General features: G+C 35.4%; 1 protein-coding gene across 1 annotated transcript; it reads left to right on the top strand.

Moving 5' to 3' along the window:
- Positions 1 to 9688: 9688 nt before the first annotated feature.
- Positions 9689 to 21114, top strand: LOC138700425 (uncharacterized). Its single transcript, XM_069827042.1, has 3 exons — positions 9689 to 9785; positions 17904 to 18179; positions 20940 to 21114. Exons 1-3 carry the CDS (start codon positions 9689 to 9691, stop codon positions 21038 to 21040), a joined length of 474 nt encoding a protein of 157 aa, XP_069683143.1. The 3' UTR covers positions 21041 to 21114.
- The last annotated feature ends 1926 nt before the right edge of the window (positions 21115 to 23040 follow it).

Raw genomic sequence — 23040 nt, 5'->3', positions numbered from 1 at the left:
ACAGCGACGGATTAAAATAAATCTTTAGATAACATGTATTTTCGCGTCCTTGCCTAGGAGTGGTGAAATTGTATCGACTAGAAATATGAGTTTTAATTCTGACTAGCCACTTGTTGTTTTGAAGAAACTTAAGAATTCAGGAGAAAAGACCGGAAACATCTACGTAACCTGTTATGGCTCATAAGGTTATATAAATGACATCCTTTGACTATATTTTCGTAAACTAGTCCATAATGCGTTTCTGCTATTTCGAAGGATGCATCATTGCACACGTGGTTGTTTTGCAACGTCTGATTCCGTGCGTCGCCTCACGTCCTCATATGTAAGACGCGCACAGGAAACCGCAGAGATGAGGTCCACCACAATCTTTCCGTCCCTCGATCACGTCCCATCTTTTCTTGCATATTTCTCTCTCTTCTTATTAGCGCTATGTCACGCTCTACCACACTGGCCAATATTTACTTGGCATCTAGAAACCTGGGTTGGATTTCCGAAATTATCATTGTCTTTCAGTCTTCAAATAGAGACGCCAAGTTGAGTTCATCTGTAGGATGAGATACGTTCGGACTGAAAGAGCATGGGTTCAAGTTGTGATGACTAGGGATTTTTCGTTTCTTTGTAACTTTCAGAACGACTCCGCAGCCGATCTAGTTTCCTACAAAATTGAGTACCGGTACTGTCTTTTCAGAAGTGAGGCATCCTGAGTGTAGTATGATTCAGCGTCATTTTTTTCGAATTCAGTATTCCGAATGTTTGTTTTTCCGAATGTACTTTTTCCCGAAGTAAAAATCCGAAACCAAATTTCCGAATTCTGCTTTCCGAATGTAATTATTCCGAAACCAAATTTTCGAATATTTGGTTGGTTAGTTATTGGAATTTTTCTCGCCTGAAGAGGATAATTTTCTTTTAATAAAATCGGTTTTCAAGAATAAACATTTGTTATTGTTACAAATGGAAATTTTGCTATGAAATGCATGTGTAACAACATGCGACAAGTTTATCGTGTTGCTTCTTCCATTTAGGGCAGGGAGTGTATTGGAGAATACAGGAAGAGGGCCTACAGTCCCAATACAATAGCCTCGACGATCGCATGGTTAAAAATGAATCTCATTTGTTGCTTTCGCTGGCTTTTGTGCCTTCTGCTGATGTTGAGGACTGTTTCTTGGAATTGTGGGATGCCGCGGGCGATGAATGGAGCCAGTTCTGGACTATTTCCAGGTGACATAATAGGTCTATATTTCTGGACGATCAGTTCGGAGTGAGGAGGCGTGAGATTCTAGCACGATATCTCGTTGTCCATTGGAATCAACATGACGCAACAATACTTAACGAGCACCGGACGAACAATATATGTGAAGTTTTCCACAATCGCTTTCAAGTGGTTGTTGGTAAACACCATGATCCGAGAATTTATTACGGGTCGGGCTGTACGAGGGAGCCAAAAAACAGTGGAGGAATTTTCAGGCGAGATTGAGAGAATTGTAGCACAGTACCAAACGTTCAAAGACCCGGAGAGACGTATGGTCTACCTTCGGACACTTGGACATCAGGTCACCTTGTATAGACACATTAATGCAATTACATGTCTGAAATATATTTTTTGTATTCTGTAAAAATTATTATATCTTCTAAAATACATTTTTTGTAGTCTGTGAAAACTGTAATTTTATTTTGTGAAATAAATCTTATGTAGGCCTATTCCGTAAAAATTGTCATATTTTCGAAATCACATTCAGAACTGAAAATAACAGCATTCGAAAAAATTGACTTCGGAAAATCGTATTCGGAAAAATGGAATTCGGAACTGAAAATAGTTAACATTCGAAAAAATTGATTTCCGAAAATCGTATTCGGAAAAATGGAATTCGGAACTCAAAATAATTAACATTCGAAAAAATCAACTTCGGAAAATCGTATTCGGAAAAATGGAATTCGGAACTGAAAATAGTTAACATTCGGAAAAATTAACTTCGGAAAATCGTATTCGGAAAAATGGAATTCGGAACTGAAAATAGTTACTATTCGAAAAAATTGACTTCGGAAAATCGTATTCGGAAAAATAGAATTCGGAACTGAAAATAATTAATATTCGAAAAAATTGACTTCGGAAAATCGTATTCGGAATTAAGTCACCTTCGGAACTTTGGCATTCGGAAGAATGTTTTCTGAAAAATGGAAAAAACGCGTATAACTCAACTTTATCGTACGGATCACGGTTTAATTAGGATAAGCTTAATGTCCTCTAAGAACGATTCTACACATGATTATGCCCCATCTGTTTTTTGTGAAAAGAAACTTAATGTTGTGCGTATTCCTTCGTCGTAGTTATGACGATTCTACTGAAAGCCATTGTGGTTGATGTGTTTACGTGACGGTCACAAGACATCGTCATCAAGTGAGTCACCTGTTGTGGTCAGTATAAATAACTTCTCGAGTTCGCAAACACCTGGCTTGTGTGATATTTCGCACTTGTTCATAACGTGGGATTTCTGAGAATCCATCACGTTTGCATCAGACAAAATGTCTCCTTCCCAATTCTTTTAAACTTTCAAAATCAATAACGTTCCAGATTAATACGAAGTCTTTTACAAGTTCACGATTTGTTCTGCCTGATTAGAGTTATTATCATCATTATTGAGTTTTGAAAGACATAGATTATTGTTGACCTGTCCCTTCTTCAAAATTCATCCGTGAGCTTTTCCATTGGTAGACCTTGCTCCCTTCTTCTGTTTGTAATATACTCGTATTTCATTAATGATTTTGGGAATATTAATCTGGAAATCTTGTTTACATGTTCAAACAAATTCGTTTTCTACGTTGCTATTTTTACCAAATAGAGAGCTTCTTTCAATTTCGACGTTTCGTTTGAATTGTATCCTGCTATTTTCCAGGTAAATTTAAACTCAACGGATTGCAAACTTTATTTATAATAGTCCAATTTTACTCTCAAATAACAGCACAGGTAAGGTTAAGTGTTTTATAATTTTATCCTTGTACTCTTTCGTACTTCGTTGCGTTTCGAAAGACTGTCCAAAATTTCCCGAAAATTAAAAAAAGAATTACTAAGATATTATTAATGTCTATCTCATGTTTCCTAGATGGTCGGGTGTATTTATTTCATAATTCTGTTGTAATATAATACACATGCGAGTCCACTATAATAATTTATAATTCCGAGAAATGTAAGATTTCCATATTAATGTATGTCAATTACAGTAGTATTCCTAACGTTACTAGACAAGCATTTCCCATTATCAAAAATATGGTAGGTCTATAGAGGAATCTTCTGTCGCCTAATGATTACCAGGATTGATTCTGGGCCATAGGTACGCCGGTTCGAATCTCAGTCGGGATGATGAATTGTTATGTGGAAAAAATCATAAACGCATTTTCCATCGGTTGAGTAAATTGTGCTTATATAGCAGACCTTCCATATAAAAGATTAATGTTTTTGATGAGGCCAATGATGAAGTGTGGTAACACATTGTAGTAATCTCGCTGGTCCAGAGCCATAGATCTGTAGCGAACTTGGCGATGCACTAATTACGAGACGAAAAAATTTTAACCGGGTATTAAACTAAAATCAGTCAAGGAGAGTCAATGACTTGTCAAATGCTCGAAATAAATACAAATCAAGCAAACATATAGTACAACGTTTTATTCTTAGACATAAATTTAAAGTCCATTATAATATAATACAATGACTAGGATAACGTAACTACCTGCTATAAAGGAATAGTAGAATACGAATAATAAGAGTAGTAGTAGTAGTAGTAGTAGTAGTAGTAGTAGTAGTAGTAGTAGTAGTAGTAATAATAATAATAATAATAATAATAATAATAATAATAATAATAATGGTATATTTATTCTGGATCAGGTAAGGACGTAAGGCATGCTTTTCCACTCAACTAGAGGATGAAAAGGAAATACATACTGTATTAGGCTAATAATATAATGTTAACACAAAAAAAATATTTAAGACAAAATCGAAGGAGGAAAATATGTAAAAGCCAGAAGAATATGGGAGTTAAATACCTACTTAAATTAGGCGACAAATTAAATGATTTCATTACTTTGTAAACTAGTTACAATTATAAATTATAGCTATTACACTGTGCGATGTAAAATAAGATGGTTCACTTTGGATTTGAAAGTGTTTAATGTCGGGCATCCTCTAACATCTGTAGACAATGAATTACATGTGAATGATGAAGAATATGCGGCTGTTCTCTGTACAGGGACTGACAATAGTGTGTCGTGTTGTGACAGGGTGTACAGATTATGATATGTGGATCGATTATGGAATCGTGATGCAAGGTATTCAGGGGTTGATGTATGCAAAATCCGATAGAAAAGAGAAAGAGAATGCAAACTGCGTCTGTCAGCCAGCCGGAACCAAGACAATTCATTGAAAGGCAGTGAGATATGATCATAGAGACGGATATTACATATAAACCGAACGCATACATTATAGACACGCTGTAATTTATGGATCATGTCATAGATGAGATCATTTAATAGAACGTCGCAGTAGTCGAACTGTGGCATGATAAGTGTCTGGATTAAGATTTTTTTTTTTAATTTAGAAGGAAGAAAATTTTTTATTCGTCGGAGTGCAGTATATAAAATAGTCTGTTGCATAGGCCTACATGTTTAGTCAGTGTGGTCTAGTTTAAGTGTTCATCTATAACTATATGAAGTCCCAGATTTTTTATTCTTGCTCTAACGAGATTTCAGTGTTATTTACAACTACAGCGGGAAGAACAGATTTTTTTTTTTTTAATTTCGATAGAAGTCGCTGATTCCACAGGAAAATAGCCTGTGAATTTTCAGGGTTTAGAATCAATCCAAATTTCTGTGACCAGTGACCAGAAGGTTACGAATTTTGAATCTGAATTTAATTTAGTTATACTCTCGTTCCTCGAATAGGGGTATCATTCACCGATTGTCACGTGGATTAATTTCCTGACAGAACCAGTGTTGCCAACACATAAATTGTATCCCCCGTCAGTCTAACACCTGGAAATCTGTCAGAATCCTTCAAAATAAAAAAAATAATAAGACCCACTCAATATGTCTACTGGGTATATACAAATAAAAAGCAAATTTTAACACATCTTACCAATTTTGATTAAAATAATAATTCATCCACATCATCTGCAGCGGTGTTCAAAGAAAAAGTAAAATCCCCCAAAAATTAAAAAATTAAAAATGACAGCAGCTAAAAGGGTCAAAAGACGATGTAAATCGTACTTTCCGCCAGAAAATCCGTTCAATTGGCAACACTGGATAGAACTTTCTTATGAGCGAAAATAAACCAGGTGCGGAGAGTAACACTATTTTATACTATTATAACGTCTTTGGTGCGGAGAGTAACACCTCTGTCATCTACCGGGAAAATTTCTCGTGATCACGGACTCTGTTCGTAACCACGTAACATAATGCCAGCACCATCTTGTGAGCTTCGTAGAAGTTACAATCAATTTCTCAGGCTCTTATGCCATTCACTGTGTTACTGACGCATGACGGTGGCATACAAATGCGTTCCAATGGAAAATCCCAGTTTTTATTCTTGACACTTGCATAGATTATCAGAATATCTTCTCAATTAATTCCATTCATCCATAAATTCATTAATCCGTATACCCATGCAATACGCACTGTTAAGGGTGAGAAAGTCGGTTTTCCAGGATGGAAGTTCGAGTTCATAACCGAACAAGTAGATTTGGTGTGAAAAACGGTGTCAGTACAGGTTTTCTTGTTCTCGCTGCCATCTTTTCACAAGGTATTCATTCCCTATCATTCATAAAACAAAATAGCTGGACAAAGTCTTATTTTATATTTTGATATGCCCAATCCATGCAACTGATAATTCATGGCGAATATACTTAACTATTACCCATCTACAAGAGGACGTGGTGCAATGAATCTTGTGATATCCATCCACATCCATCCATCGTTATACATATATAACTAGGAGCCGTACTTTATGCCAGGAGGCTACAAGGTTAAGTATTATTGGAGTTTTAAGTGAACGACGCGCTTACGTCTAGCAAGCTAAGTAGGCCTATCTGATTGACGCTCACGCGACTCTTGTTTCGTGAAGTGAGGCATAACAAAATATGGACCACTTTAACTATTATACTAATATTTACAATTTAAATTACTTACATTATGCACACTGAAATATGCTATTTTTACTAGTTACCTTATAATAAAGAATTTAGGCCTACATTGATCAAACATTATTTACACTATTATATACAGTCTTGTATATTGTACTCCAAGAAATTTTATTTCATTATACTAAAGCCTACTTATTTTTTAGATTTTGTTAAATAGTGTAAATAAAGTCTGATCGTAGTAAGCCTTCATTCTTTATGATAGTAGTTAGTTAGTGGAGTTTAAAAAGGGCGCGTCAGCTACTATGGCTATTTTCGCCCTTTTATGATAGTATAAATAGTGAAAATAGCGTATTTTAGTGTAGGCCTACATAGTGTAAAGGATATCAGACATTGATTACTTTCAAAAGTCGATTGTATCCTCTGATTGAGGTTCTGGCTGATATGTACATCTGTTATCAGGCAGTACATCTCACTTGACGATATGTGTCAGAAGAAAAACAAATTTGTATGTATGCTACTGAAGTCTGATTAGTGTAAAATGTAGATGATAGGCGATATATGCGATGGAGGGGGGAAGGAACTGGCCACCCTACCTCATTATCTCCTGGCCTAGTTGCCAGTTGTGGGATTCAGATCTGTCTTCGGACAGTTGACTATACAACAACAACAACAACAGTGCAACATGCACATTTTGCTCTTATTATTATTATTATTATTATTATTATTATTATTATTATTATTATTATTATTATTATTATTATCATCATCATCATCATTACTATTATTATTCCACTGTTTTCTGTATTCATGTTATTTATTTGCTATGTATTGTTAAACTGGTTGAGTGGAAGAGAAGGCCTTATGGCCTTAACTCTGCCAGTACAAGTAAAAATAAATCAAATAAATAAACGAACAAATAATTTAATTCGTAGGAAAGGTCACAGCATCAATCTTTAACACAGAATGTATTTTCAACAGTCTTCGATGTCTATTTTTGAATCATGAATAGAACGTCAACTGCAGCACAAACAAAATGCAAATGTTTTCTGATAGTACCTGTGCCACGCACCAAAGATGTCGTCACGCCAATATAGACTAACCTTATGTCCGTACGCCCTGGGACAGAATACGGTCCCTAATGAAAATTGCAATGGGCACATCTTCTGCCGAACGCCTATTAAAGCAACCGCTTTCCACACTGGTAACGCTAGCTCCAGTCCTAAAGGACCTAACTGGAATTTGTGGTAGATAAAGATAATGCTTGGTGGCAGGTTTTCGCGGGGTACTCTCGTACCGATATTCCATAATTCCTCCATTAATTATCACGATATTCCATAATTCCTCCATTAATTATCATATCCTGAGTCAAGTTCCCGCCATTAGAAAACGTAACTGTAATGACTAGATTAAGAACCGCGAATTTTAATGTTTGTCCTCTTTTTGGTTTCCAGGGCTTAATTCAAACAATGTGAAGTTTCTTGTGAATAGTAACGGCTACTGTACGTGCCATGTGATAGGGACTTCGGTATTACTGGAAACTGTAAAAGATGATGCAAAGCAATAGTATATGAGGAAATGAAAGGTGTCGTGAGATCAGCACGTTTGCAGAAGCAGTTAACACGATTACTGAGTTTTTTTATTTATGTGCTGAAGCTGATACATTCATTGATATACAAATATAAAAATTAACACAATATTGTATGAATTAAAATAAGTGCAATCTAATCCAAAAGTGATATGGAGAAGAATGGAGCGTGTGAAGTAGACAGACACAATAAGAAATGAAGTTGTGTTGAAAAGAATGGGTGAAGAAAGAATAATGGTGAAACTGATCAGAAAGAGAAAAAGGAATTCATTGGGTCACTCGTCACTGGCTGAGAAGAAACTGCCTAATGAACGATGCACTGGAAGGAATGGTAAACGGGAGAAGAGTTCGGGGCAGAAGAAGATATCAGATGACAGACGACATTAAAATATGTGGATCATATGCGGAGACTAAGAGGAAGGCAGAAAATAGGAAAGAATGGAGAATGCTGGGTTTACAGTGAAAGACCTGCTCATGGGTAGAACATTTATGCATGTATATAATCCAAAAGTATTCAAGATAGGCAATCTATAGGCTAGTAATGCTGGAGAAGGGAAAGTAACATACAAAAAAAAAAAAGTTTTATACAGATAAATAAGCGCATTGAAACCTATACTTAACAGAACAATAAAAGAGAGTTGTTTCATTTACATTTACAAGGTTTGTTACAAATAAGTAATTTTGAATTGGGCATTAGTTTACTTAGAGCTGTTTATGTTGTCATAGTTCAAAGATATACTTCGTTATAATAAAAATAATTAATTTTGGTCTTGAGAAAGAACTGTATTTTTTCACTAATAAATTTATTGACAGTATAGCTAAAGGAAGGAAAACACTGTTTTACATACCTAATTTTTCATGAACTTTATCAGCTGATGTATTCACTAATTTACTAACATGCAACTTGACACAATTGCGTACACAAAAATAATTGCAATCTAATCTAAACCTATTCAAGGCAAACATCTGTAATAATATTCGAGAATGAAATGTAATAGACTACACACATTAAGAAAAAAATTCATTTCAAATAGGTCTAAGTAAGCGCATCGATAACTATATTTAACAGACTATTAAATGAGAGTCGCTTATATTTAGAATTACGAGAATTGTTATAAATTTAATAAAAAGCGAATTTCAACTTACACCCTGTTTGATGTTGGACATGACTGTATCTTATTCGTAAATATATTTTTATTCGACCATACTATAATACGCTCATTACATTACATTAAAGTACTGCTATTCATTATGTTATTGCAACTATCGATTTCCAAGTAAGCATAAGCGATATTGATTAATATCGTACGCGCAACAACCCGCAAGTCTCGAAAGCAATAATACTAAATGGCAGGGGCAAGTTTTACTAAATTTATAAATAAACCACTCAAACAAACATTAAGTCAACTTCAAACATTACACTGGGAGCCATTCTCCAGAAAAATTTCACAAACTGCACAATCAACTTTGTGACAATTATTTCAGTGCGCGTATTTGACAGTAAGTTCATTAAATTCGGAATAAAATTCAACACTAGGTACAAAGTTATGTAAAAAAGGAAAAGTCTTAAGCATTTTTGCGCACTGTAGATTTAAAACAAACGATGATGACGTACTCTTGAGCTTTGTCCCAATAGGGTAGACTTTCGAAGTTAATTTAATATTATATTGGTACAAAATTTAACTATATCCGGTTAAGAAATTTCACGCCATAAGTATTTAAGATTCATTGTTTGCATGCAGAAAATACTAAAAGAAGTCAAGGAGTCATGGACAAATTGTTTTGCTCATGATAGTGCCATAACAATATCTCGGTTTAATAATAATAGGCAACAGAGTGTTGCAAACAACTGAAGAGTTTGAAAATGCTAAGCAACGTAATTTCTTTGGAATTAGGCTTATGAAATCTGGTAAAAGTGGAACGAAATTCTTTATTTTATACTCCTGTCACAATTCAATGCAACGTTAGTGTCAGTGAGATGAATGCTACACAGGAGAACCAAGAATCTTCCCGAGCCTTCGCTCTAGTCAGGGAAGATCCCGTGTCCAAAAAAATCTATCTCGCTCTGAAACGCTGTAAGTACACTCTTTTGATACTTATTAATGAATTTTAGGTAGCTATATTACTCATCTTCACAAGCTTGTACATACTTAAAAATTTCTGTTAAATTAACTTTTTAATATATGCCCACGCTCTATAGATAAAATTAAAAGTACAGCTAAACGGCTATAAAGTAGAATTTCCACGCTGAATATTCGAATTCAAATCCCGGAGAGCTCACGTGCAATTTTTCGCGAACAAACACTATCGGAGAAGGTTTTATCTGGTCACTCTGATGTACCATACTATAATTCCATAGGCTAATTGTTCCATAATTCATAGTCATTCTGGTGAAAGTTAAATCACTGGGATGACTTCGAGGCTATGTGGCACAGACCTCGACATGTAACTTAGCTAAACCCTCCCTAACCATTACACAAACATCAGTGTATCGCTATCACAACCTTCGTGGTTGAGAAGTGGTGTATAGTGGTGTACCCGAACTTAATATTCAACGTCATTCTCATCACAAGTGTCTTTAGTAATTCTGGGAATTATCTCGCCAAAATACCATCTATCAGCAATTCCACGACTCTAGGTAACCGAGTAGTTGAGTTAGTTAGTTAGTTAGTTAGTTAGTTAGTTAGTTAGTTAGTTAGTTAGTTAGTTAGTTAGTTAGTTAGTTAGTTAGTTAGTTAGTTAGTTAGTGGGGTTTAAAAAGGGCGCGTCAGCATCTATGGCTATTTGCGCCCTTATCTAAAATTCTTTACAGAACATCGAGTAGTTGATATAGCGTCGTTAAATAACCATACGACACAATAAACCGATAATTTACTTGCGTGTGGTTCAGAATATAGTATCAATATTCACTGAAACAAGACATTTAACGTCAATTATGTATCACAGTCGTAGCTCCAACAATTTTGTTCTGAGAGGAAGTCAAAAGGAGGACGTATGAGTGATTGAGGGAACAGATAGAAGATTAGATGGAAGCATGGTTGCATGTATGAGTGGATGGACGAATGGATGGATGGATGGATGGATGGATGGATTGCATGGAAGGATTGATTGGATTGATTAATTTTATCTATATTATGGTACAGTAGTGAAAATTTGTAAGTTATGTGGCACGAAGTACTTTTTTCTCTCGAAAATGTCTACAAGAATTATTCTAACAACCTCAGGTAGGAAGTTCGTAGATTTCAGTTGAGTACAACGAGTCGTATAGATGTCATCCGCGCCTCGCCCTGCTCCCGCTCGCTACAGATGGTATGTTCACATAAACAACGCATAGTGGCATTCTGTGGAGCTGTGTAGAGTCGTGAATAGTTTGAAGAATATTGTTATTTTATATTCATATTTAGATTCTGAACAAAGTGAGATATTCTATTATTATTGTATTATTTACGTAATGTTAATATTATGCGTGATTCTAAAAAAGTAAACTCATCTGTTATTAAATAATCATGCAAACAGGAGTGCGTAGCATGTTTATTTTTTCCAGATTATTTTTCGTTAAATGTTGACGTCTCGTGCTGCTATGCTTCGGTTGCTTTACAGTCCAAGTTCAACATCGGGATTACGATACGAACTTCCTAGCTATAATTACAAAAGAAATGAAAAATTTTCTTGAAAATAATTATGGGTTTAATATTATGAGCCACATATGAGATACACTATTAGATTCACAAAGTAGTTGTTCACGTAATAATAGTAATAGTTTTGAATACAAAATATCATCAGAGTGAGAATGTAGTCACGAGGTAAAGCTTAATACTGTATTGATCAGTTTGGAAAATCTTTTTACAAGATATCCTTATGTACACTCCTTTCATTATACTTAGGTCTTTATTTTATAAAACAAAAACATGCTTAGCTTCAGATGATTTACTCCAGAATATTAATCCTTCATTACTGAATGAAAATATGCAAAGTATATCATTTTAAGCGTATTTATATCGCCAGTAAAAGATAATGATCTTAATGGATAACAGATAAAGCTCAATTTAGGAGTAATGTAGTCAATATATGTGTTTTCCAGTTGAAGTACTTAGGCTATCTACTGTAATGTTAAACCAAGAAGCTTTGTGCTTACAGATGCTTTGAGATCAGTTTCATTTAATGTAACTGTAGGAAAACCGATCACTATTATGAGTACTAAATTACACCAGTTTATCGACATTGAGTGCTAGTTTATTTGCACTAAACCATTCGTTTAATAGATTTATAAATGTATTAGAAGTGTTTATAAAGTGATCATTGTTTCCTTGAAATAATCACACTTGCATCATCTACAATATCTGAGATAAATTATTTATGGTTGAGGTTAAAACATTAATATAAACTATAAAGCAACAATGAACCTAACATTGTCTTCTGAGGAACTCCATGTTTAATATTTACAAATTCTGAATAACTCTGTTCCTATCTAGTATGTTTATTCCACTTTTTGTTTCCAATTTTACAAGCGAGACGTAAACCAACATAATGTCTCACTTTTAGTGCCATAAAATTTTATTTTCTCTATAAATATATTGTGATCTACACACTCAAATGCTTTAGCTAAATCACAAAATATCCCTCCGATATGTACCTAATTTCGAAATCCATGAACTAAGAAACTAACGAAACATTTCGAAATAATTCACTGATGTGTATAGACGTTAGTAGTGTTTCATCATACATGGTGACTTGCGATGAGGTGTCAAAATAACGTCTGATTATACAGATGACAAACATACATTCTTTAACATGTGACAGTGCGTAATTTGTAACGATAAATAAATGTTTGCGTGTTGACGGTGATGTTTCGAAATCGTGCGTTTGCTTTCTGTGACATTTCGTAACTTCTCTCATTTCAGTCGATTTCCAGATAAATTCTTATGATTCAGTGACTCTTCATGATCGAAGTATGCGATTTATGCAATATTTCCAAGAACTTGTGTGTGGCGTTTGCAGTTTTTCAAAGTCCTAGTTCCAATGTCTAGTTTAAGTGCAATTTCAAGCAATGTAAGCAAACTGACTTTAGTGACATTTTGTTACTTCCTTTACTAGAAAGTCATTTTATAGCCTATAACATTTCTTCACCTCATTTCGAATTTGAAAGAATATTCTGTAACTGATTTCAGTGCTATTTTCAACTTTTCAGTTTCAGTGAAGGGTTGTTACTTCTTTTAATTCCGGAACTTTATAAAATATGATTTCGTTTTATTCGTATTTGCAAGCAGCATTTAAGATTATCTAGTTTCAATGACTTTTATTACTTCAATGACTTTAAATGAATTTTGCTATCATGTCTATTCTTCATTTCTAATTATGAAAATTAAGGGAAGGAATAGGTGAAATTTCTAAATCTTACAGTTTTCATTTTTTTTCTCAAAGACCAAGGACACTAGAATAAAATTATGTGACATGTTTTCTTATTAAGATGAAATAAATGACAGGAATTTTTTTCAACGTGATTTTCTTTAATTTTCGACGTGTGGAACCATTTATATATTAATTAATTAATTAAATGGTGCCACACGTCGAAAATTAAAGAAAATAACGTTGAAAAAATTCCTGCCTTTTATTTCATCTTAATAAGGAAACGTGTCACATAATTTTATTCTAGTGTCCTTGGTCTTTGAGAAAAAAAAATGAAAACTGTAAGATTTAGTAATTTCACCTATTCCTTCCCTTAAGTCCGATTGCGTTGACGTTTTCAGTTCTCTTCGTTTATTCCCAACGTCTTTTATATAGCCTACCATGTCTTTGCTTTATTTAGAATGAACAAGAATAAACTATAGCTGAATAAAATGCACTTTTCAACTTACTTACTTATAACTTTTAAGGAACCCGGCGGTTCATTGCCGACCTCACATAAGCCCGACATCGGTCCCTATCCTGAGAAAGATTAATCCAGTCTCTACAATCATATCCCACCTCCCTCAAATCAATTTTAACAATATTCTCCCATCTACGTCTCGGCCTCCCCAAAGGTCTTTAACGCTTCATTTCGTACTATGAAAAATAAACCCGATTTGCGTGACATTATACTACCATCCATAATATTATAGAGAGTCTATCCAATCGCTATACTTGAGTTATCTTCCACTTATTGGAGCAAAGTAGATATGGGAATAAATAACCAGTTATTTTGATAACCGATTGCTTTCATAAGGTTAACCGATTAATTACCAGTTATTTTTGCTTACTGGTTTAACCTGATAATCGGTTATTTTCATAAGGTTAACCGGTTAATTACCGGTTATGTTTCCTTACTGGTTTCATCTGATAATCGGTTACTTTAATAAGGTTAACCGGTTAATTACCAGTTTTTTTGCTTACTGGTTCAACCTGATAAACGGTTATTTTCATAAGGTTAACCGGTTAATTACCGGTTACTTTTGCTTACTGGTTTAACCTGATAATCGGTTATTTTCATAAGGTTAACCGGTTAATTACCAGTTATTTTTGCTTACTGGTTTAACCTGATAATCGATTATTTTCATAAGGTTAACCGGTTAATTACCGGTTATGTTTGCTTACTGGTTTAACCTGATAATCGGTTATTTTCATAAGGTTAACCGGTTAATTACCGGTTATGTTTGCTTACTGGTTTAGCCTGATAATCGGTTATTTTCATAAGGTTAACCGATTAATTACCGGTTATTTTTGCTTACTGGTTTCACCTGATAATCGGTTATTTTTATAAAGTTACCGGTTAATTACCGGTTATTTTTTCTTACTGGTTTAACCTGATAATCGGTTATTTTCATAAGATTAACCGGTTAATTACCAGTTATTTTTGCTTACTGGTTTAACCTGATAATCGATTATTTTCATAAGGTTAACCGGTTAATTACCGGTTATGTTTGCTTACTGGTTTAACCTGATAATCGGTTATTTTCATAAGGTTAACCGGTTAATTACCAGTTACGTTTGCTTACTGGTTTAGCCTGATAATCGGTTATTTTCATAAGGCTAACCGGTTAATTACCGGTTATGTTTGCTTACTGGTTTAACCTGATAATCGGTTATTTTCATAAGGCTAACCGGTTAATTACCGGTTATATTTGCTTACTGGTTTAACCTGATAATCGGTTATTTTCATAAGATTAACCGGTTAATTACCAGTTATTTTTGCTTACTGGTTTAACCTGATAATCGATTATTTTCATAAGGTTAACCGGTTAATTACCGGTTATGTTTGCTTACTGGTTTAACCTGATAATCGGTTATTTTCATAAGGTTAACCAGTTAATTACCAGTTACGTTTGCTTACTGGTTTAGCCTGATAATCGGTTATTTTCATAAGGCTAACCGGTTAATTACCGGTTATGTTTGCTTACTGGTTTAACCTGATAATCGGTTATATTCATAAGGCTAACCGGTTAATTACCGGTTATATTTGCTTACTGGTTTAACCTGATAATCGGTTATTTTCATAAGGTTAACCGGTTAATTACCAGTTATGTTTGCTTACTGGTTTCACCTGATAATCGGTTATTTTCATAAGGTTAACCGGTTAATTACCAGTTATTTTTGCTTACTGGTTTAACCTGATAATCGGTTATTTTAATAAGGTTAACCGGTTAATTACCGGTTATATTTGCTTACTGGTTTAACCTGATAATCGGTTATTTTCATAAAGTTAACAGGTTAATTACCAGTTATTTTTGCTTACTGGTTTAACCTGATAATCGGTTATTTTCATAAGGTTAACCGGTTAATTACCGGTTATGTTTGCTTACTGGTTTCACCTGATAATCGGTTACTTTAATAAGGTTAACCGGTTAATTACCGGTTATTTTTGCTTACTGGTTTCACCTGATAATCGGTTATTTTCATAAGGTTAACCGGTTAATTACCGGTTATTTTTTCTTACTGGTTTAACCTGATAATCGGTTATTTTCATTAGATTAACCGGTTAATTACCAGTTATTTTTCCTTACCGGTTTAACCTGATAATCGATTATTTTCATAAGGTTAACCGGTTAATTACCTGTTATTTTTGCTTACTATTTCACCTGATAATCAGCTACTTTCATAAGTTTAACCGGTTAATTACCGGTTATTTTTGCTTATTGGTTTAACCTGATAATCGGTTATTTTCATAAGGTTAACCGGTTAATTACCAGTTATTTTTGCTTACTAGTTTAACCTGATAAGCGGTTATTTTAATAAGGTTAACCGGTTAATTACCGGTTATTTTTGCTTACTGGTTTAACCTGATAATTGGTTATTTTCATAAGGTTAACCGTTTAATTACCGGTTATTTTTGCTTATTAGTTTAACCTGATAATCGGTTATTTTCAGATGGTTAACCGATTAATTATCTGTTACTTTTGCTGACTGGTTTAACCTGATAATCGGTTATTTTCTTAAGGTTAACCGGTTAATTACAGGCTGTTTTTGGTTACTGGTTTAACCTTATAATCGGTTATTTTCTTAAGGTTAACCGGTTAATTACAGGTTATTTTTGCTTACTGGTTTAACCTTATAATCGTTTATTTTCATAAGGTTAACCGATTAATTATCGGTTATTTTTGCTTACTGGTTTAACCTGATAATAAGTTATTTTCATAAGGTTAACTGATTAATTACCGGTTATTTTTGCTTACTGATTTAACCTGATAATCCGTTATTTCCATAAGGTTAACCGGTTAATTAAAGGTTATTTTTGCTTGCCGGTTTAATCTGATAACCGTTTATTTTCATTAATAATCGAACTACAGGCTATTTTTTAAATAACTTAGGCCTACTAAATCAAATATTTTTAGAGGTATATCAAATGTCAATCAAGCTTAGTTTCTTTCTATTTTTACTCTATGTAATCAATAATCAACCTTCTAACCCAATTGTCTCGTGGGCAATTTCTAGATGGGTTATGAATTACTACTTTACTTATTGCAGCATAATCGTAGATGGAAAAATGAGATTTGACTTCGATTAAAATGTCAAAAATCTGTGTCTATCTTAATTGCTGACTTCCTCTGATTGAATTATATAAATGTGAGGGTTTTGGAGCACTGCAAACGGCAATGAATTACGACAAATATTTATTGGTATAGGAAAATAAATTGCCTGTTGGAATAATTATGTAATTGTATTTTATTTTTATTTACCTTATCTCTAACCCTAATGTGAGTGAAGTACTTAACTAAGTCATATATAGGCTTAGGCCTACTGCTATTGCATAACCTCTTATTATTTGCTGTAGCCTATTTTGTTTAGGGACATCTTTTCAGCATCTAATGACTTTTTTAAACTATCTTCTGGTTAGTTCACAGTTAAATGTAAATTGTTAACTGGTTTCATTGCTGTCTCTTGGCAATAATGTTTCATTCTGTTTTCCTGACTAATTTTCCGTCTTCAAAACCGGTTATTTTTTTATCGCTTAACCTCCTTCAAATTAAATTGGCTTTAAAATAACCCGTTAACCAATATTTTCGAAAAACCTTTTATCTCTAGAGCATAGTCACAGCATCATTTGTTCAATTTTTTATATAGTTAACTAAATATACAGAAATTGGTTCAAGCACACTGTCATTTTATTGGTAGTGAACTCATTCAAGGCCGTAGAAACCTGGGAGTAAGATCAAGGAACCAACAGCTGAAAGAAGTTAAAGCTTGAATAAATCTTTACCAACAGCTGAAAGAAGTTAAGGCTTGAATAAATCTTTACCAACAGCTAAAAGAAGTTATAGCTTGAATAAATCTTTACCAACAGTTGAAAGAAGTTAAAGCTTGAATAAATCTTTACCAACAACTGAAAGAAGTTAAAGCTTGAATAAGTCTTTACCAACAGCTGAAAGAAGTTAAGGCTTGAATAAATCTTTACCAACAACTGAAAGAAGTTAAGGCTTGAATAAATCTTTACCAACAACTGAAAGAAGTTAAAGCTTGAATAAATCTTTACCAACAGCTGAAAGAAGTTAAGGCTTGAATAAATCTTTACCAACAGCTGAAAGAAGTTAAAGCTTGAATAAATCTTTACCAACAGCTGAAAGAAGTTAGAGCTTGAATAAATCTTTATCAACAGCTGAAAGAAGTTAAAGCTTGAATATATCATTTCACCTAAGACCTAAGGTAAAGCAATCACGGAAAAGCCACAGGCAGAACGAGGTTATTTGATTTGCTTGACTCTTAAAACATGTTTTTGTTTGCAGTAATGGGCTCGGCACTGATCTCGGTGCTCCAGGTGCTGGCCCTAGTGACGGTGAACCTGTGGATAATGGTCGAGATGCTGCTGAACGTGGTGTCGGGTCCCATTCAGACGATCGTCAACCTGGTGACCGCGCCATACACATTGGCCATACTTTGCATTTTGGCTGAAATATTTTTGGAGGTCGCCACGAACATGATCTTAGCGGGCGTCAGTTTAGCTATATCGGCCATCTTGCTGCTCGAAGAAGCTTTCTCCAGAAGCAAAGAGGGAAGCGGAGGTACAGATAAGGCTAATCCTCTGGACGAAGATTTTTCGAGTCTATTTCGATAATGTAGGGGTACTGATGTATACTGTTTCGGGGTCCCTGTAGTGGCTGAGTGGTCTAAACATTCGGCCTGTCATATGGGCGGTTCGGGTTCGAATCTCAGGTGCACGTAGAACTTCTCACTGAAAAAATTCACAGTAGAGGTCATTTGTTATCTCGTTAAACCAAATGCTTGTCTGCGCCGTAGCTTATACCAACTTTATGGTGGGAGTTAAGTGAGCTACCTAGTTACAAGTAGAAGAAGGTAGGTTTCATTAGATAACGAATGGCCTATAACACTTGTGGCGAACAAAGTCGCAATTTGGAGTTTTTCTAGGTTCTTACCTTTCTCAACGTTAGTACGAGTAATAAACTCATTCCTTTCGATCTCCATTATATTATCATTTCATACCATTCCCCAATAGCTGGCTGGCGACACGCGGATGAGTGGTTGGTCTAGAGACGAATTGGTTTTCTCCTGTAGGCCTGTACTAACGAACCCTAGCGTAAACAGCTGATGTGGGTTTAGAATGCGCTTGCTGGGGAACAGCATAATATTTCTTTCAGATGGATATAGCGCTAGGGTTCTATCTAAAAGTCCCCCTTCAGGAGAAGGCACGGACTGCGAATTCCCTCGCATGTAGGCCGGTCAGGTGGGCCCATTGTACTATCCGACATAGAAAGGTGTGCATTCTCAAAGTCCCTCGAGCTACCAGATTCCCCTGCGCTAGGTCTCCGAACTCCTCTACAGCCTACATGATCCCTTTACATTTCCGCGTAGGCCTCACCGCGATCTCTTATCCTCGGTTCCACAAGCTACCAGGAGCCCAGCGGAGATCCCACGGTGCGTAGCACTGCCACCAGCAACGAATGACCACATACCCACGAGGTCCAAGTTCGGTGGAGGTTCGCAGCCGAATCTGCATCGGAACAGGCCCGAATTATAGAAAAGAAACGTAGATGATGATGAAAGCGGGGAAATGTAATTATGATGGTGAAATGAGTCCGAGGTTCAACGTCGAACGTTACCCAGCAACTCTACTTCAATTGGTTGAGGGAAAACCTCGCTGCTATGTCAGACCCAGAGTGGTGGGCAGCGCTAAGGTTGACTCTCTTCTTAAAGAATAATAATAATAATAATAATAATAATAATAATAATAATAATAATAATAATAATAATAATAATATAACAACGAACTTGGACTGCTGGTCTCTGTATTTTAATCGGTATGTTTTCTAATCTACTCGTGCAGGAATATCATTTTATTTTTACTTCAATTTTTATTGTACCTGAGTTTTTTAATGTACTTCACTCCCACCCCTTCTACTAATGAAGTTCAACCGTCCTCCACACAGATCCAAGACCGCATATACAGTCTTAGTAGCCTTACGGTCACAGTAAACAGTACATTCCAAAAATATGTTTGCATTTTCCAGTGATGAAAGAGCTTTCAATATTGAATCATTTTCACACAGGTACTGTCGTCCATTTGCCTACGTCGTATCCCGGTTTCCCCCACCAGCTTTTATTCGCCAGCTAGTGGCTGGGCTGTCTTAGCTCTTTTCTGAGAACATTAATTTCTGTTAGGAATTGGACGTCTACGTAATATTATACAAATGTTTAAAATAACTTAAATAAAATGGGCCTCGTTAAGTAATTAAGTAAGTGATTTCCTCCCTTTCTACGACCCTACGACATAACCACTTGGACGAACAGTAGATAGCATGTCTGAGTAAATTTATCTTTTCGGTTCGGGCAGAAATGAAGATTTAATTTACAGTACGTAAGGTACTCTTTTATAGAGTAGGTACAGAATCATTTCAACATGAGTTACTAGTACGAAGGACGAAACTGGTAATTGGAATTAGGTACAATAGTCTATAGTGCGATAATATGCACATTAAAACTGAAGCCTGTATCGAAATGAACGGCTACCATTTTAAAAAATGTGTTTAAATATCCATCTTATGATTATTTTTCAATTTAACTTCATTCTATATATTGTACGCTAATGTGCTGTAGGTAGTATAATATACACTGCATAATGAATACGTCCACATGGACAGCTCATTTCGTGAGTAAAAACACTCACTGTTAATTCTGTATTGTATTTTGATTAAACAAAAACCTAATGAAAATTATCAAACTCAAAAGTGCAATGGATGAACTACTTTTCTTCCCTCTAGGGATATAGGTAAATTTATATTAAAAATGTTAGTAAAAATAAAATGATGTCCCTGTACAATGCTTCTTTTAGATGAGAATTTCGAATCATCCTCAATCAGGGGTTGTTACTATTATTGTTATTATTATTATTATTATTATTATTATTATTATTATTATTATTATTATTATTATTATATGGCGTACATCTATTATATTCCCTGTTTCGTAAAATTGTCGTTTGGGAGTTTTACTCTTGAATATGTTTCAAACCAACATCAGATATTCTCAAATTTAATGTCTGACTCTCTAATCATGTGGATTGCATGAAGCGTAATCACTAATCACTTCATAAGAAAATGCACGGCAAACACAATAGGAAGGTTACAGGACAAATTCCTAAGGAAGGGAGATAAATCTCCGCTTCCGTACAGGGAACAGAATTCATGTTCCTTGGGTTTGTAGGGGAAAACATTAACACTTTAGTCACAGTGTAGGACTAGTTGTATTGGACACAGGTTAGGATGAAATTATTCATGACTTCACTTTCCCATGTCCTTGTGTTGCAGATGATGAATGCACCAAGGTCGTGACCAAGAAGCCGAGGTGCAAGACTTCCCTTCCTTGCTGCGACCTGTTCGGATCAGCTGAATGCGATATCTTGTCATGAGATAATAGCGGAGTACTCTGCCACATTAAATTTGTCACAAGTTGCAAATTATTTTGTCTAAACGTCGGTCTACAACACAATAGCAATTTTATTAAAACAGAATTGATTTGTTATGGTGTTTCTTATTCACGTGGTACTTCTGCTTCGTAAGAAACCTAGACACTTTTATTGTGTCTCATCAGTACAGATTCTCTGGGGTAACAGAACATCCGATGTACGCTGGTTGAAGAGAGCGTTATAACCAGATCACAGTCACGAAGCTTAAGTTGTTGAGGGTACTAGGAACAATAGACTGTGCCGGTACTATTTCGCATTGTCTGTAATGAGGCGATAGTAGCGATCCTAGTGGTTAGCAACTATCTATGGATGAATTTTCCCTACGTATTGAGCTTCGTGACTGTATATACTAGATTGTGACCTGATAGCGGATTTTCGGTCCCTACACAGTGACAAGACGTCACGTCCCTTGGCGTACGGAGGGCGCGTAACAATGAGTTCAATGACCTCCCTACAACTGGCGTACACCTTACCGTTCAGCATCGGGATTTCAAAAACCATTACCTGGTTATAACATGTGTTCAATATGACCACAGTTCATGATAAGGCAGGCATCAGCAATTTCTTCTCACGTTCATATATCCCAGGCGAGTCCTAATGCATTGACAACCACTGATAATACGTTCCCGGAGTTCTTTAACATTATCAACAAGGTTGGAATACACAAAAAAATTCAAATATCCCAAAAAGTTGAGAGAATTGAAGTCGGGGGAACTGGGAGGTCACGGTGTTCGTAAGCCAGGCCCGATACACCTGTTGTGAAAGCTAATGTATAACAATTCCCGATCGTTCAAATGAAAGTGGGTCGGCGCTCCGTCATGCTTGTACCACAGTCTAGTATATACAGTCACGAGGCTTGAGTTGTTGAGGGTACTAGGAACAATAGACTGTGCCGGTACTATGATGAGGCGATAGTAGCGATCCTAGTGCTTAGCAACTATGTATGGATGCATATTCCCTTCGTATTGAGCTTCGTGACTGTTTATACTAGACTGTGCTTGTATCATAGCAGCTATCTTTCCCAAAGAGTCAAATAATCCAAAAAGTCATGTAGCTCAGAGATATGCATGACTATTAAGTACGCCAGGTAAAAAAAAAATTAGGTTGCAAATGTATAACGTGTTTTCAGTTAGGTATGTCGTCACTATGGTCACTATCTTGGAAACGGTTATTTTCTGAACCTACGTTTATTAGGACTTTTTGCCTTGTTTTATTGTCCTTTAGTCACATCTGATATTTGTACCTATAATTATGAAATCTCCCGGTCTCTGATCGGGTCAAAAACCCTGATAGAACTGATATTTAACCCTTGCGGTGAATACTGGTGAAGTCCAGAGGGCCCAAATAGTCAAATCCACTCTCCTCACCTCAATGCTGGGGTCCCCTGGGATCTATTAAAATGCGAAAGAGAGAGTGGTATGCGGGAAGCTACAGCATTTATCCTTCCCAAGAAAAACTGCAAACATGGCATGATGAGTCTTTCCACGGTAATAAGAAATGAAGTTGTGTTGGAAGAAAGAATGATGCTGAAACTGATCAGAAAGAGAAAAAAGGAATTGGTTGGGTCATTAACTGAGAAAAAATTATCTACTGAAGGATGCACTGGAAGGAATGATGAACGGGAAAAGAGTTTGGGGCAGAAGAAGACATCAGATGATAGATGACATTAAGATATGTGGATCATATGCGGAGACTAAGAGAAAGGCAGAAAGTAGGAAAGGTTGGAGAATGCTAGGTTTGCAGTGAAAACCTGTCTATAGGCAGCCAAGTAAAAAAGTTTTGTATGCTGTGTTGAATTAAACAATTCCAGCCGAAATGCGACCAGTTGACGACTTTTCATTACAAGAAACTGGAATTAGATTTTGGGCAGTTTCTATGAGATTGTAATGGAAGACATGAACATGTTCAGTTACTGCACATGATAAATCCCTGAGTCACTCACG

Source organism: Periplaneta americana, chromosome 5, assembly GCF_040183065.1.
Source record: "Periplaneta americana isolate PAMFEO1 chromosome 5, P.americana_PAMFEO1_priV1, whole genome shotgun sequence".
NCBI classification, from domain to species: Eukaryota; Metazoa; Arthropoda; class Insecta; order Blattodea; family Blattidae; genus Periplaneta; species Periplaneta americana.
This window is presented reverse-complemented; position numbering and strand designations above follow the sequence as displayed.

What these genes read in the sequence shown, in the direction of transcription:
- LOC138700425 (XM_069827042.1), top strand. Translation starts at nt 9,689, where the DNA reads ATGAATGCTACACAGGAGAACCAAGAATCTTCCCGAGCCTTCGCTCTA. An exon ending in CTATCTCGCTCTGAAACGCT is followed by an intron (nt 9,786 to 17,903) that starts GTAAGTACACTC and finishes TTTTGTTTGCAG; the next exon opens with TAATGGGCTCGGCACTGATC. An exon ending in AAGCAAAGAGGGAAGCGGAG is followed by an intron (nt 18,180 to 20,939) that starts GTACAGATAAGG and finishes CTTGTGTTGCAG; the next exon opens with ATGATGAATGCACCAAGGTC.